This window comes from Aulostomus chinensis, chromosome 20, assembly GCF_037954235.1.
Source record: "Aulostomus chinensis isolate RoL2024-O1b breed Wild chromosome 20, RoL_Achi_v1.0, whole genome shotgun sequence".
NCBI lineage: Eukaryota > Metazoa > Chordata > Actinopteri > Syngnathiformes > Aulostomidae > Aulostomus > Aulostomus chinensis.
Genome location: NC_141339.1, coordinates 3,919,848 through 3,936,492, shown reverse-complemented (window position 1 = coordinate 3,936,492; position 16,645 = coordinate 3,919,848). Strand labels below are relative to the sequence as shown.

Genomic DNA, 16,645 nt, shown 5'->3' with positions numbered 1-16,645 from the left:
TCGGCAGGCATCGTCATTATAGGCACAGGAATCATCATGGCGTCGTACGGATGTATGATCTGTCTTGTTTTTGTCGCATTAAGTTAAAATTGCTCCTCAGCCACACAAATGCAATTCATAGTCGTAGTTCGGACTTTTGGGTTTACTGCGGAATTGGTGGATGTGAACAGGACTTCAGAGTTTTCAACTCATTCTTTCGCCATATTAAACGGACGCACCCGCTATATTTGACGACTGTGTGCCCGCCAAGCGGATGGAGATCGACCACCACGACACCCCGCTCTTTGGGATCGGAAAACTTTGGTGTAACAGCAACCAGCACTATAATACCGACTGAAACTCTGCAGCCTCGGCTTGTTGACTGCCCTGTCACCGTAAGTGTTAACACAGCTTCACACTACAATGTATTTTGACCTCTGTTGGCTAAGTTAACTAACTGGAACTGATTTTAGTTTATTAGCATTTATTTTTGTGTATCCATATTGTAACATTCACTTAATAATTTTTAAAGCTACAAAGTGCAGTTAAATGGATTTGCCTTTGGAGCATCAAAATGAATTATCCAGTGAATATTAGCACAACATTTTGGATTATAGGCTAACAGTTTGACAAAGAAATACACACGCAAAAATGTTTAAATAACAGTGCTCATGGAGACGCATAAAAAGTTTAAGACTAATGAGCTAAATTTAGTGAAATAGTTTGCGTGTAAAAAGGACGTTGAATTTTATTGTCAAAAATAATATTGTTACTGTTGATAAGTTATTATTTATAGCAAGATAGAAATAAAATTAGACAATCACCTGCATAGTGCTTTTTTAGGTGTTTGACTGTGAGAGGGGCAAAGGAATCAACAACAAATCTTTAGTTATTCAACATTTTACAATTACATTAATCATTTACTTTGTGTGTGTGTGTGTGTGTGTGTGTATGATTAATTAATTATCAAATTAATTATCAAAAACTACAGTACATCTAGACACTTCCTTATTTGCTTGTAAATATTATTTTTGTCTCTTAAGATATTTATGTTCAGCTTTGATTTAAGTCAAATAATGAATGTGTTGGTCTCCTAGATTATGAAAATAATGCTTTTTATTGTTAGTATCGAAAGGAAGAACCTGATATTGCCAGATCAGCTGCAGCTTTTGCCGTCAGTGTCCGCGAAGAGTGCCACTTGTCACAGGTAAACTTGTCCTCGTGAACCAGTATGTTACACTATTTACATCGTATTTGCTTTGAATGGCAGTCCTTATACGTAGTGTAGTGTGTATTGTGGACTTCTTAGATAGATTCATAGTGCAGGAAATAATCTACATAAATGTCATATTTTTACAGAGAACAGTCAACAATGTCATCTCAAGGGTGCAACAGTACCAAGCTGTTCTCCTCAGTACACTGAGGGAGAGAATGAGAAGGGTGTTTGAAGAGAATCCAGAGACAAGCCCTCAGCTTCAAGGTGCAGCTTTGGCCACGTTTGATACATTCACAGATCCTTTCTCCACAACTGCACATGGACAGAACAGGGCCATTCGGGAACTATTCAATCCAGTTGACCCAGAGGAAGTAGCAGTGTCCCAGAAGATTTGTTGGGTGAAGCAGGGTCGTTCTCGGGTCATGTCCAAAAGAAACAAAAGTTTTTACTATGTGTCACTCATTCAAAGTCTCAAGCAATTATTGACCAATTCCAGAATCTTCACAATGCTGAACACTGTACCACAAAGGAGCAGAGACGGGTACTTTTATGATTTTAGTGATGGGGCCATCTTTACCTCTCATCCTTTATATTCTCAAAGGCAAAATGCATTGCAAATAATACTATACACAGGTGAAATCGAAATACGTAATCCCTTGGGGTCCCATGCTTCGGCAAATCAATTGCTCATGTTTTATCATAGTTTAGGTAATATTGATCCAAAATTTAGATCTAAGTTGGCTTCAATACGACTCCTTGCTATTGCTAAGGCAAAAGATATTTCAGAAAGGGGTGTTGATGTTGTATTAAACAGAATTCTTGAGGATCTGACCCAGCTTTACAATGGTGGAAGGATTGAAACTCCAAATGGTGAGTGAGTTGTTTGGTGCTGTGATAGCTGTATGTGGAGACACACTTGCCCAACATGAGCTTGGTGGCTTTAAAGAAGGTGTTGGTTCTGCTCATAGCAAATGTAGACACCGTGAATGCAACTTTGACGATATGCAAACTCTTTTTTGAGGAAGATGAGTTTGACTGATGTGTTTCTCCATAGTTCTTTTATCAGTGTCTTAAAATAGATAATGCAAGCACAGATGTTTTGAAAGCATCCCTCAAAACCACCGTGGAATTAACAGAAGAAGTAGACTACTTGATGTTCCCGCATTTGATCTGATCAAACAAACTCCCCAGGACATAATGCACGTCATTTTTGAAGGTGTCGCACCAATGGAAGTAAAGCTTGTATTAAAACACCTTATTCTGTCAGGAAATATAGAATTAGATGAGTTTAACGCAGCCATTCAAAACTTTCCTTACTCACCTCTCGATGTACGGGATAAACCATGTCCTATTAGTGTCAGCACTCTAACAGCTAATGACAATAAATCAAAACAGTCTTGTGGGCAGATGTTTATACTTTTAAAAATACTACCTTTTCTTTTGAGTGGTGTGGACAGTGAGTATGTTAAATTTATTCTTAAGTTAGTTGAGATTGTACAAATAGTCCTGGCTCCTATTATTTCTCTGCTAACTGTATTGTTGCTCAGAAGTCAAATTGAGCAACACCTGTATCAGTTCAAGCAACTTTTCCCTGATGCTGATGTAATACCTAAGCAGCTTTACAGGTTACATCCTCCCAGTCAAATCATGTCCCTTGGTCCTTTCATAAGGAGTACGTGCATTCGCTTTGAGGCAAAGCACTCCTGTTTTAAGCAATGGGCCTCCAAGTTAAATTTCAAAAATGTGTGTAAATCGTTAGCCAACCACAATCAGTTTCTTGAATGTTGTCAGAATGAGGTCGGTGTTGAGCATCCAATTTTTGCTAATGAAAGAGAATCGGGGCCTGTATTAGCTATTACAAATCCTGAATATGTGAAGAGAAAAGTCAGAGATTTTGTGGGATGAGATGTCATGAAATCTACTGTCTCTGTGAAATGGTATACCCTCAATGGCAAGAAGTACATCAGTGGGAAGTCGATGATAGTTGCTGATGTGAATGACACTCTCCCAGTGTTTGGACTGATTAAGGATATCTTTTTGATTGATTCCTCTGTTGTTGCTTTTGAGTTCCAGCGTTATGAAACTTTACATTTTCATCAAACATTATTGGCTTATGAAGTGGTAGTGCCCACTCTTGCCCAGGGTACAGAAATCATACATGAGCTTATCGATATACAATTCATATTTTTCTGTTGGCTTCAGAGAAAGTGAGTTTGTGCCAATAAAATATAATCTTTGTGATATCATTGCATCAGCCTGAGGATTAGGGATGCGCATGTTTATTGGTTGACCCGCTGATGTCAACCATCAACAAAATAATTCTGTGAATCAGTCTATCTGATGTGTATCTGTCTTTCACAAAAAATGTAATGGTTCCCAAGTGTTCTCCAAAAAAATTATTTTCTTTTTTGGGTATGTTTCTTTTTTTATACACAGAAACGGTAATAACCTATTGCATATATTTAAAATTATCTGTCATTTCTTTTTTGGGCTGAAGAAGTCTTAACGTTTAACAAACGTAACGTGTTTTTTTTTTTTAAATGTTTTATGTGAAAACTGCTAGCAGTGTAACACTGTTTCTTAGGCATGCAAAAGATGGTAATTTTTGCATCACAATTTCATTTTCAATGGAATACCGAAAACATGATGTGATATTTAAAACAAACATTTTTATAAATGAAGATGTTTTCCTTCATCTGGATTTTTTAATTGTTGTTTTCAAGACTTTTACTCTCATCACAGTTTTCGTGTTAGGACAATTTCTGAAATAGCTTTGATGGGTTTTTTTTAATTCACAGTGCACATTGATAAGTCCTTTATAAGGCTCGAAGTCATGTGTTTTGGTGACTCATGACATTTGTTTTAGCACCTTGGATCTGATTGTCAAACATCTCAACTGAAAATGTGTAATCGTTTAACAAGTCACTTACGTAATTCTTAAATCGAGCAACTGAGATGGTTACTGAATCTTGAAACAAGTTTAGTTTTGTTGAAAGAACTATTTCAGCTTATATTAAGAGTTATGCACTGCTTTTAAGATTCCTGGACTGAAGTAGGTATGAGAGACATGTTCATACTCAATTTAAGATTATACTGTAAAATGAATGTCTAAAAATAAGGCAATAGCTTTTTAGAACAAGACAAATGATTTATGATGCCTTAAAATAAGTTTTTAAATCTTGGCAAGTGCCAGATAATTTGCAGTGGCAATAAGAGGGTCTACTCATTCATAGGATATCTTTCCTCTCTATTTTATCTATCTTTCTTTTCTAAACCATCCATCCATGCATGTTCTACCACTTATCCTGTTGAGGGTCGTGGTGGGTGAAGCCTGTCCCAGCTGCCTTTGGGCGAGAGGCCAGTAACACTCTGGACGGTTTGCCATTCCATCGCAGGGCCAACACATATAGACATGCTCTTGTATGACTTTGGACTGTGGGAGGAAGCTGGAGTACCTGGAGAGAACCCATGCAGGGAGAACATGCAGACTCACACAGGAAGACCCTGTGCTCCAGCCAGGGCTCAAACCTGGAACCTTTTTGCTGTGAGACGACAGTGCGGACCACTGCACCACCGTGCTGCCCCATTTTCTATACCATCTGGTAGTTAAATTAAATATTTACTGATTGAGACTATTTTTTCCACTGTTACAGGTAAGTGATAGTTTTAGTTCTTGGTGGAGAAAGTAAATAACAACTGGCCCTATTTAAGTAATATATGTCAGGCAGTCAGGAAATGGTGCTATTTGTGTGCATCCAGGGCACGTTCAGCCTGTATTAAGCCCAGTATTTAGACGGTGCATAATCAGAGTGCAAATCACGGTGAACGCCACAAAGAGTCGTCATTAGACACAATTAGTCATAAGGGTTTTTAAGGGTTTATTCAAACCAGTTAGAGTGCTGCATGTCATTTCCTTTAAAGCCCAAGTTGCACTAGGACATGCTGTGTTGCTATATCTGCAGTGCACGTGTTTCAACTCGGCTTCTCATCTGAAGGAACTGACCTCCACTGTATGTGCACATCCATCCATCCATCCTTCCATTTATTCCTGTGAAGGGTCACGGGGGGGGGGGGGGGGGGGGGCTGGAGCCTATCCCAGCGGCTACGGGCAGGGTTCACCCTGGACAGGTCACCAGTCCATTGCAGGGCCAACACATAGAGACAGACAACCATTCACACTCACAGCCACGCCTACAGTCAATTTAGAGTATCAATCAGCCTAGTCCCCAAATTGCATGTCTTTGGACTGTGGGAGGAAGCTGGAGTACCGGAGAGAACCCACAGGGAGAACATTGAGACTCCACACAGAAAGATCCCGTGCCTGAGCCAGAACTCAAACCCGGAACCTTCTTGCTGTGAGGCGACAGTGCTGACCACTGCACCACCGTGCCACTCATGTGCTTGCATGTCTTATGCTAATATGCAGGAGCAGTGTTCATCCAAGCCACAGGAGGTGGAGCAGGCCTGGGAGCAAGGTGAAGGACAGTTTTTCCACGTTTCAGGGCGCAGCACATTTCCAATTGCAATGCGGTTCTGGTATTAAATACAAACAGTAATGCCACTGAGCAAAGACCAGACTCTTCTTTGTCTAGTGAAAGGGTTTTGTGGTGTCCCAAAATGTACCATGGTTGTTCAAAACCATGCCTCATGAACATACTTGAGCTTACTTGGTGTGACAGTTTCATTCACTTGAAACTAGTAGTAACACATGCTTGCCTGCTTGCTAATTGGTCCTTGTGATAAGGCCCTGTAAGTTAATTGATTTTTCAAGTCGCTACAGTAGCTTTATTTTTTTATGACTTTACACACGCTGACTGTGGCATAGCCCAGACGTAGAGTAGCCACTTAGCAAGCAGTGCTGCTGGTTCAATCCTCACTTCCTCTGGTGACCACATTGAAGTGTCCTTGACCAAGATACTGAACTTCTAATTACCCCCCCCCCCCTGACCCTTAACAGAAAAGCAGTATAGAAAATGAAGGATGCATGGAAACTGATGGAGTATAAAAGGGGAACCCTCCAATGATACTATGTTCTCGTAGAGGAAAATGTTGCACTGCTGAAAAACATCTGATGAACAAACACTGCAAAGCATTTTGAGAAAATATAAATATCTTATCCATGGAGGCACTGATAAATTCATCATAATCACAATGGCTGATGAATGAACTTCACTCTAAAGGTCATGTTCATTACAATTTTACAATTTACATGTAATGCGTACGGATATACAATAGATCATTTTCAATGAGATTCAAATATATATATTTATATATATATATATATATATAAATATATATATATTTATATATTTTTATATATATATATATATATATATATATATATATATATATATATATATATATGCACACAGATAAAATGTGTGTGTGTGTGTGTGTAATCAGGTAAAGCCATTTGAGAAACACATATTATCCAAGGTAACATCTGTATACTGTATCCACTGCATTATCTATGTCAGGCAGTGGCAATTTCAGTAGAAATAAAGAAGATGAAGTACAATATTATTGACAGGTCAGAACCTCAGGAGAGCTTGGTATTGGTCAAATCAACCTGAAATATTTTTCCAGAAATGATCATTCTGACAGCAGATCTGAACCAGCTGTAAAAGAAGGCGTACACAAGTGGATTAAGCACTGAGTTTGACCACCCAAACCATTTAAAGGTTTCAGTCACAGGAACTGCAACTTTGGATTCATTCAAATGAAGGAGGAAGATACAGAGGAAAAAGGGGGTCCAGCAGGTCAGAAAAGCTCCCATCACAATAGCCAGAGTTTTGGTGGCCTTTCTCTCCATCCTACTCAGAGTCGCTCCACACATGGTTGTGTTGTGGATGCTGCGAGCCTGCCTCCATGCCACCATCAAAATCTTTACGTAGATGGTGACCATCATGATAGCTGGGAGGAAAAATGCAAAAACCGCACCTATGATGGGTGAACTTTTATTTTGAAATAAAAGACACTTCCGGTCAGATTGTTTTTTGTTCACTCCCTTCATTGAGACTCCAATTCCTACAAGAGCTGAGACAGTCCAGCTTACTAGAATCATAATTGCAGCAACCCAGTTAGTTATTTTATGTCTGTACCTCAGAGGCTGACACACAGCATAATATCTGTCAACAGAGATAAAGCACAAGTTCAAGATAGATGCTGTACACAGTAACATATCAAAACCACCTCGTACTTTGTAAAGTAGACTTTCAACATCACAGCAGGAGCGTACAGACAGTATCGCACTGAAAGGAATGACCAAAGCTCCAACTAGCAGGTCAGCCAGAGCCAGAGAGAGGATGAGGTAGTTGGTGGGAGTGTGGAGCTGTTTGAAGTAAACGATGGAGGTTATTATGAGGAGATTCCCACACATTATGACAACTGATAAAGAGCCAGCAAACTTGTAGAAGACACTGCCATACACGTCTTCTGTTTCATTGCAGGGAGGTTTTTCTTCAAGAAAATCTCCAGTCCTGTTAGTGAAGAATGTAAGTTCCATGCATGAAGACCATGAATACTGCGATAAGTACCTCAACAAGCAGGATCATATGACACAGCAGTGTAGAGTTTCCTTGAGAGATTTTCAGCTCATTGTGTGTTCCCTGATCCTTCAGTGGTCCACAGCAGCTGTGGCACTGAGCAGGTGGACTTTGGAGTTATTGTGTTCTTTATGATGATTGCATATTCAGTAGAAGGGAGTGGCCCTGACAACTGTGTGAAAGAATAATCTGAGGAGAAAGTTTTGTGTGTGTGGTTAGGGTTAGGATATATACATGTTTGCATGTGTGTGGGAATATACATACATACACACATTATATATATATATATATATATATATATATATATATATATATATATATATATATATATACACACACACACACACTTACATACATAAGTATATCCATAGATATATTTATTTTTGATTGCACCACCTGCATCCCGTTTGCCCCTGTGTATTTAACATCTGTGTTTCCTTTGGTCCGTGTCGTGTCATTGATATTGGTGTCATGTCACATGTATCTGAAGCCTGGTTTATGCTTCAGCGTTGCGGTGACACTGTACCTACGCTGTACCTGCACTGTTGATGCAGACCCCTACGCCATAACCAGATGTGCACCTCCAAAAAATCCTGACTACGCGTCACATTGACGCGTCTTGACGTGAAGGTCAAGGACTGTGATTGGTCCGCTCAGTGGACGTTGCCTAATGCATGAAGAGGTGGAAGAACCTCCGCGACAAACATGTCAGCTCCAGAAGAAAATGGCCACAAGAAGTTATGTTTGTCAAGTTCAACATTTACAGTTTGATTCATGACAGCAAACAGTCGTTCCAAGAAAAGCACTGGACTTTCTGTTGTAAATAGTTTTGTTTTCGAATCAGACAAGAGCGCCCGAAACCATACAAACACACAGCCACCCCCGCCTAGCGGCTTGGCGGTGAATTGCAGAGCAACGCGCTCCCTTGACGCCGAACTTCAAATGCTCAGTGATGGCATAGGGTCTACAGGGCAGTCACTGCGACACAGAAGCATAAACCAAGCTTTTCTCTTGTCGTTATAGCCTCCCGTCTCAAGCCTCGAGCCTCCAGTGTCCCGTCTCTAGTCTCAAGACTCCAGTCTCAAGCCCCAAGCCATCAGTCATTCGTCTCAGGCCTCAAGCTTCCAGTCACCCATCTCCATTTTCAAGCCCCAAGCCATCAGTCACTTGTCTCAGGCCTCAAGCCTCCAGTCACCCATCTCCAGTCTTAAGCCCCGTTTCCCCTCCTGTTCCCATGCCAGCCTCAATAATGACTAAACTCCCCTTTTGTGAGAACTCTTTGTCCCCGTCTGCATTGGGGTCTTATTCCTCACCTCCACAACATGACATATATTGCATATATATATGTAAGTATATGTAACAGATATGGTCAGGTATACAGAGGAATGACTCATGGAGTTGTTATCCAGGATTTATTTACTCCTGCAGAAGACACAATTTTAATACATTAAATATCCTCTGGCCTCTTCTGCATATCTGCTCCTAGCCTGAACACACAAAACACAGCAATTCCACAAGGAAATGGATATGAATATGTCTGCAGTGCTATGTTGGACACGTGATACAGGGCAGCTTGCTGTTATACAATTCGCGCCAAGAAAATGGAAACAAAAAAGCTATAACACTTAAATGAATGGTCAAAATAACACAAAACAGCAGGGTAATATCAGAAGTATTAATATAATAATTTATATATATATATATATATATACATATATATATATATATACACATATACACACACACATATATATATATATATATATATACATATATATATATATATATATATATATATATATATATATACATATATATATATATATATATATATATATATATATATATATATATATATATATATATATATATATATATATACATACAAATAAGTTATTATATTATCTAGTCAAGTAAGATAATTTCTTGGGCCAGCAGATAGTACACCCTCTGACCAGCGCGTAGTCCAGAACTGGCCTCCACTGTTGATTTGTGGCCTGCTGGGACTGCTTGTCGGCATGCAGCATGGCACTCGGGGTAGACTTCCAGATACACCAGCACAGATGAAGATGGGCCTTGGTGGTCGGAACTGCCACCTCCAGCTCCTGGTTTTTATAAACAATCGGAGCTGGTAGCCAAAGGAGCACTCAAAAGGAGCGGGAGCAACAAGGTGAACTGCCTGACTGAAATGATCAACAATAGTGAGAATGGTACCGTTAACTTGAGATGGGGGATGTCTGGTGACAAAATCCACCCCCACATGTGACCATGGCCAACTGGGGACTGAAAGGGGGCACAGGAGACCTGCTAGAAGCTGATGTAATGCCTTACTGCGGACCAGAGATCGCAGACGGCCACAAACTCCTCACTGTAAGCTTCCAGGGAGGGCCAGCAGAAACGCGTAGCTGCCTCAGGGTATCAAACGAAACGGCTGGCACGACCCCATTGAAGAACCTGGAATTTGATGGCAGCTGGCACAAACAGGCTGTTATCAGGCCCTGTTCCAAGGTCAGGCTCGGCGTGTTGAGTTGTTCTTACCACAGTTTCAATCTCTCAGGTCATTACACCCATCACCCAGGCTGGGGGAGAGTGATGTCCAGGGTTTCAAGGGCTATGTGGGAACCTTCAGATTCCAAACGGGAGGGGGCATCAGCCCTTGCCTGGGTGGGACATGAGTTTAAAATCAAACTGGCTAAAAAAAGAGAGCCCAGTGCACCTGCCATGGGTTGAGTCACTTGGCCATCTTCACATAGGTCAACCTCTCGTGGTCAGAGCACAGTTGTGAATGGTTCTTTCGCCCCTCCAACCAATGGCTCCATTCCCCCAGCACCGCGTGCACTGCTCCTGCTCCTGATTGCCTATATTATTGTTCCATTCTGCTGGAGTGAACCATCAGGAGAGGTAGGCGCAGGGACGTATCTTCTGATCCTCCTCCAACTGCTGGGAGAGGACGGCTCCAATCTCTGTATCCGAAGCATCCACTTCTTCCATGAACTGTCATGATGGGTTCGGATGGGAGATGTTACGAAGATGTTTCTGTGGCTGTTCCCAAAGAAGGAGAAAACGATCCAACAACGTATTTAGTTATTCAATGCACTTCTTTAATGTTAGTGTTATGGCCACGGGTTAGGTGTCTTTTTCTTTTCTGTTATTTTTGGAGTTTGGTTGTGTGACATTTGGTGTTATGTGTTGCTATGGTGATATGACGTCGCAGGTGTGAGAAACGCGGAGGCACACAGGTGACCACAGACGCGGACAGAGTCCGCCATCATACGGCGATCCACAGACAGCTCCACATCGAACCACCGAATTCTCTCTCTCCTCCAAAATAACTGTTACGCTGACCGACGGAGCTGGCGGCTCACGGGAGCCAGGCTAGTGCTGTTCGGGCCCTTGCGACGAGGAGACGTCCGAGTCGCGGGCCCAGGTGACCTGCCGACGTCCGACGAAGTAAGCCTCAGCACCAAACACTCATGTCACCTCCGGCTCCAGGTTTTTTTTTTTGCTTTATTCCTTTTCCTTTCATCACGTTGTGGGGCAGGGGGGGGGTTACTGTAAGTTCTGGGGTAGCCTCTAGGGCTTAGCGAACCGCCACGATAACATTAGTAACAGCACTGGGATCTCCTGCTCATGCATCCCAGGCAAATCAATGACATTGCTGCACGTAAACGTATTTAATCTCTTGAACATCTGGAAGTATTTAAAGATGATTGACAAGGGGGTCTCACAGATCTCCTGAGTAATCAGACTAGTTGGTGCTGTTCCAACAACAAGAAGGGACTCACATATGGTAAGGATTACATAGAAACACATTCCAAGAATACTTGTCTTTAGATCCACATAAACTTATATCATATGTATGCTTGACTTATAAGTATACTTGAGTTCAAAGTATTATTAAAAGATAACATATAAGACAACAGAAAAACACCTAATGTCAGGAGACCACAGGTGTTTTGGTGAACAGGCCCCCCAGTGGTGTGAACACCTCAGACATGGGGCGGAGGGTGGAGGTGAGTGTGGTGAGAGGGGCAACAACCTGACTGAACCCTGAACAAACCATTGGTAAAAACTTGCAAACACTAGGAAGAGTCTGAGTTGGGTTTTTCCATAGGAATTGGCCATTCCTCCACTGCCTGGATCTTCTTAGAGACGGCATGAACATGCCCCTCCTCCACAACATGGCCTAGAAACTCCACAGAAGTGGAGTGGAACACACACTTCTCCGCCTGAACAAACCACCTCCAGTAGCCTTTGGAAGACCAGGCGGACGTGTTGCTGGTGCTCCTCCACCATCTTGGAGAGCACCAGGATGTCATCCAGGTAGACCACAACAAACGTGTTCAACATGTCTCTGAGGATGTTGTTGACCAACACCTGGAAGATGGTTGGGGCATTCGTGACCAGATATTCAAAGTGTCCCAGGTGGGTGTTGAAAGCCGTCTTCCACTCTTCTCCTTTCTGAATGTGCACCAGGTGGTACGCGTTGTGGAGGTCCAACTTGGTAAACACAGAGGTGTAGGGCAGGGGCTCATACACAGAACACAAGGGGGGAGTGGATACTTGTTCTTAACCGTGATAATGTTCAACTGCCGGTAGTCTTTGCAAAGCCTCAGGCTGCCAACCTTCTTCGCTACAAAGAACCGACTGTGGAAGATGATGGTCTGATTATACGGGAGGTGCAGACTCAGAGATATAATTGTGCATAGCCTCTTTCTCGGGGACGGAGACGTATACAGCTGGCCAACAGGAGGGGCAGCTCCAGGACGGAGATCTACGATGCAATCATAGGGACGGTGAGGGGGAAGTGCAAGGGCCTGGTCATGAAAAATTCTTCTGTTTTTCTGAATTCATGAGATAAGTGAGCTGTTCAATTCGATATAATTGTCTATTTGAGAATGTAAGAAGACGGCATCGGTGGGGGGTTGCTGACAAATGAATGAGGACTTTGGCCTCGAGAGTAAGAGGCATGAGTAGCTGTGGATCGTTTGAATACCACTGATCTGAATGTGCTGATTGAAGCTGATGCTGTGATTAGTTCTTGACATGGTTTACCTTGAACAGCAGCTTTTGCGTGATGTGCTGTGTTTATAGGACATGACAATAAAATGTTGGTACATGCGTTAATACATTCCAGAACAGTAAGGATTGCCCGCATGTGTTGTGCTGCTTCTATATGGGGCAGAGTGGGAGTGACCAAAAATAAGCTGCCAGCCAGAAAGGATCATCGTAGCTACACATGATCTAGGAATGTATTTGGAAAATTGATGATTAATAAAAATGTAATGAAAAAAACAACACCAACACAAAGTGAGAATGCAAAACTCAAAATTTTATTTTAAATCAATTTTGGTTGCCGAGTTAAATGTTTTCTTTTACCATGCATCAACCATTCCACCTGAACACACACAGGATAAAACTGCAAACACAGTACAATTTTACAAACAATATCAGCCAAATCATTCACAAATCATGATGCCAGCTTGGTGTGTACTTTGTGTACTTATGTTTTGAGGAATCTAGTTAAATCTTTAATTTGCTGACTTATTCTGTATTTTGTTGGTAAGGGGTAGGTGTATCAAATGTGACCTTTTTATCGTACTTTCACTTTGTCAAGTGCAATGTCACATCAGATGAGTGTCATTCAGTGTCACTGTGTGTGTGCCCTCTTAATTTGTCCTCCACAGAGCCTCACACCACAGCAGTCTCAGCATTTTCAATTTGTATTATTCAGCCCCTCCTGTTCCACTCTCACACCTCCTGTAATTGTATCCATGCTTTTCTTTGCCATTCTTGTCCATGACAAAGGACCCTAGTCGTCATTGAAAACAGTCTATTAACAATGTGCAATTGCGTCCCTCTTTATTCCAATGTGAGCGTTATGCAGCATTGTCAACCATGCGTGAGACGGTTTAACGAATGCTTTATTGTTTTGGTCCACTTCCTGTATTTGGTCCTAATCAAACCTTCCCATGTTCCACTGACAAATGGACCAAGTTCCAACTGTCCTCATCCTTAAAGTATAACTAACTGACTTTTTGAGGACTGATGTAAGATGTTGTCTGGAGGCCCCTATTTTGTGAACTATGCTGGATAGATTCCTAACCCTTTCAGGTAATTCACAAACATGCAACAATCGATGACATTTCAAGAGGAAAACAGACTCGGGTTGTGAAAACCTCTGTCAAACTGAAATCAAAAATCCTAAAGTGACCCTCCAAACAAGTTGAGCCGATAGAAAAGTGATAATTCAATGTAAACGACAGGATCTTCTATATGTCAATCAATGAAGCTTCTACAGTGTACCTTGAAAAAGAAGGTTCTTAAACATTTGACATAAGTGAATATAAAATTTAAAAAATTAAATCAGAACTGCCCAAGTGCACAGAATATCCTTTGGCTATGATATGGAATAAAAACATGATGTGCCAAAACATATTAATATGCATGCAATAAAAACGACAAAGAATAATACTACAGGTGAGGTAGTAAGGAACCTTCACAAGTGACACAAGAGACACAACCACGAGTGGATGGTGGAGATGGCTGTGTTGCCTCCTGGTCCAAAAAAATTCTTAGTAACTCCTGCAAAGACAAAAATCCGTAGGTAACCGAGCAAAACAGATCCTAATAGAAGAAAATATTTCTTTTATATTAATGAGTTATGTTGCGCTAATTACATCCAATTTCAAAGTTGACCTTTTTAAGCATATTTCTACACATTGTAACTGTTTAAGTCATAAAATGAAAATAAATAACAATAAATAGTAAATTTTACTTTAAATGTATGTGTTATTATTGGTTTTTTGAATAAAACAAACTAATACATCAAAAAATAACTAAAATGTAGGAACGTAAATGTGCTGCACTAATTTAGTCGGTTTAACAATCATCCACTCAGAGTACTAATCCACCTCCACAATCGTCCATAATAATCCGTAAAAGGCCTGATATGCATTGGTGTTGTTTCGCACACTTCACGATCGAGTCCTATAAACTGAGGACACAGTAAAATAGATAAATTGATCAATCCATGCATCCATTTTCTACTGCTTATCCTGCTGAGGGTCACGGGGGGGGGGGGGGGGGCTGGAGCCTATCCCAGCAGCCTTCAGGTGAGAGGCAGGGTTCCCCCTGGACAGGTCACCAGTCCATGGCAGGGCCAACACATAGAGACAGACAACCATTGGCTCTCACAGCCACACCTACGGTCAATTTAGAGTCTGGATTAACCTGGTCCCCTCTTGAGGTCTTTGGACTATGGAGGAAGCTGGAGTACCAGAGAGAACCCAGCAGGAACAGGGAGAACATGCAGACTCACACAGAAAGACCCCGTGCCCGAGCCGGGACTCAAACCAGGAACCTTCTTGCTGTGAAGCGACAGTGCTGACCACTGCACCATCGTGCCGCCCCAATAAAAGCAATTCTAGATATGATACATGACAAATATTTAACAGCGTTGGAGCTTCATGTCGGATGGGGAACTCCCACTGGATGAGGAGGTAGCAGATGCAACAGACATCTGCCTAGCAGCACACCCTCCCTTCCAGATGTAATGCCGATGCGCTGGACCTGTCGCAATACAATTCTGTGCAGCCTGCTTTCATTCACCAAAACAAGTGCCACTTCAGTCAAACAGTCTCACCATGTTCACGTGCAAAATCAGTTCTAACCCTAACCCTTTCATAAAGCAAACAGTAAAGCTTGCTTGAAATTCATCAATTAAGCGGCATCCCAAATCATGAAAATCACCTCACCTTTATCCTGTGACCATTTTTCTTCATCCGAAATCTTGTCTTTTTTGGTGTGCTGTGCCAGATGAATACATTTGTTTTGACTCCATGTTAATTCTGATTCTCACCAACATGAATGACAGGCAGCTTAGCATGTCATCGACCCATCTTACCTGTCAGCAGAGGTCACTCCTCAAATATTGAGGCTGGACTTGCAACTTGAAGGGCCCCCCTAGTGGGGGCCAGATGCACTTACATCATCTGCATATAACAGGAGACATCTGTAGATGTGTGTGTACTTACCCAGTTTTATCGTACTTGGAGTCTATAAACTGATTCATAGATATGTGCACTACTGTAAATTAAAGGCTCCGCCTTCCTTTTCGTTTGAATTTGCATCAACAAAGTTTCCATAACAACATATCTTTTACAAAATGGAGTTGTTAGCTTTACATACTTGGGAAAACATACCAGCAAAGTCACCAGGGCAAATGAGAACATCCAAGCAAGGCTCAGCAAAGCTTGTGAGGCATTTTTTTTTCATCAGATGATCTGGTCGTCTTAGAAATACAATGTCAGGACCAAAGTTTGACTCCATAACAGCAACGCATGGCTCTGACTGTTGGCGAGTGGTAAAAGGAGTCCTATTCAGATCAATGTATTCCACAATGGGTGGCTAAGAAAAATCTGCCGCATCTTCTGGTCCAACAAAGTGTCAAATGAGAAGCTGTAATGCAAAAATGACTGCAACACTGTGATCCATGTAATAAAATGGTGGCAGCTCAGATGGCTAAGCCCCACACTCTGATTGGAGCAGGACAGGATACCAAAAGCAGAACTAAGATGGTAACTTCATGGTAAATGAAAAAGGGGACAGTCGATGAACACCAGGCCCAGATCAGTTGAAGCTGACATGAAAGAAACAAGATGTTCATGGTGCGAGGCTCAGAAGAGAGCAAAAGACAGAGATAAACAGCACTGGATCATCCAAGCCTGGTTTCCCACTTGGGGAGGAGAGGATCTAGTAAGTCAGGCTGAAAGGTCCTGGGGAAAACAAAGCAGACGTGGTTACTGAGGGCAGAGGCAAGAGGGGAGTCAATGAAATCAAGCAGGGTCGAGGCCGGGGAGTCTGTCCGAGAGAGGTCGCTGGAGGTTTGGGCATGAATGCTTCA

The 16,645-nt window shown here is 41.7% G+C and overlaps 1 protein-coding gene, 1 long non-coding RNA gene and 1 pseudogene across 2 annotated transcripts; 2 read left to right on the top strand and 1 right to left on the bottom strand.

Moving 5' to 3' along the window:
• Positions 1-39: 39 nt before the first annotated feature.
• On the top strand, positions 40-1,495 carry LOC147242284 (uncharacterized). Its single transcript, XR_015110605.1, has 3 exons — positions 40-374; positions 1,106-1,186; positions 1,339-1,495. It is a non-coding gene; the product is annotated as an uncharacterized LOC147242284 (long non-coding RNA).
• Positions 1,496-1,499: 4 nt separating this feature from the next.
• Positions 1,500-4,768, top strand: LOC147242283 (uncharacterized; annotated as a pseudogene).
• A 1,966-nt stretch (positions 4,769-6,734) lies between these two features.
• On the bottom strand, positions 6,735-7,574 carry LOC147242282 (trace amine-associated receptor 1-like). Its single transcript, XM_086190490.1, has one exon. It carries the CDS (start codon positions 7,572-7,574, stop codon positions 6,735-6,737), a length of 840 nt encoding a protein of 279 aa, XP_086046616.1.
• Between the last annotated feature and the right edge of the window lie 9,071 nt (positions 7,575-16,645).

Coding starts and splice junctions, on each gene's coding strand:
- LOC147242282 (XM_086190490.1), bottom strand. CDS start 7,574: ATGTGTGGGAATCTCCTCATAATAACCTCCATCGTTTACTTCAAACAG.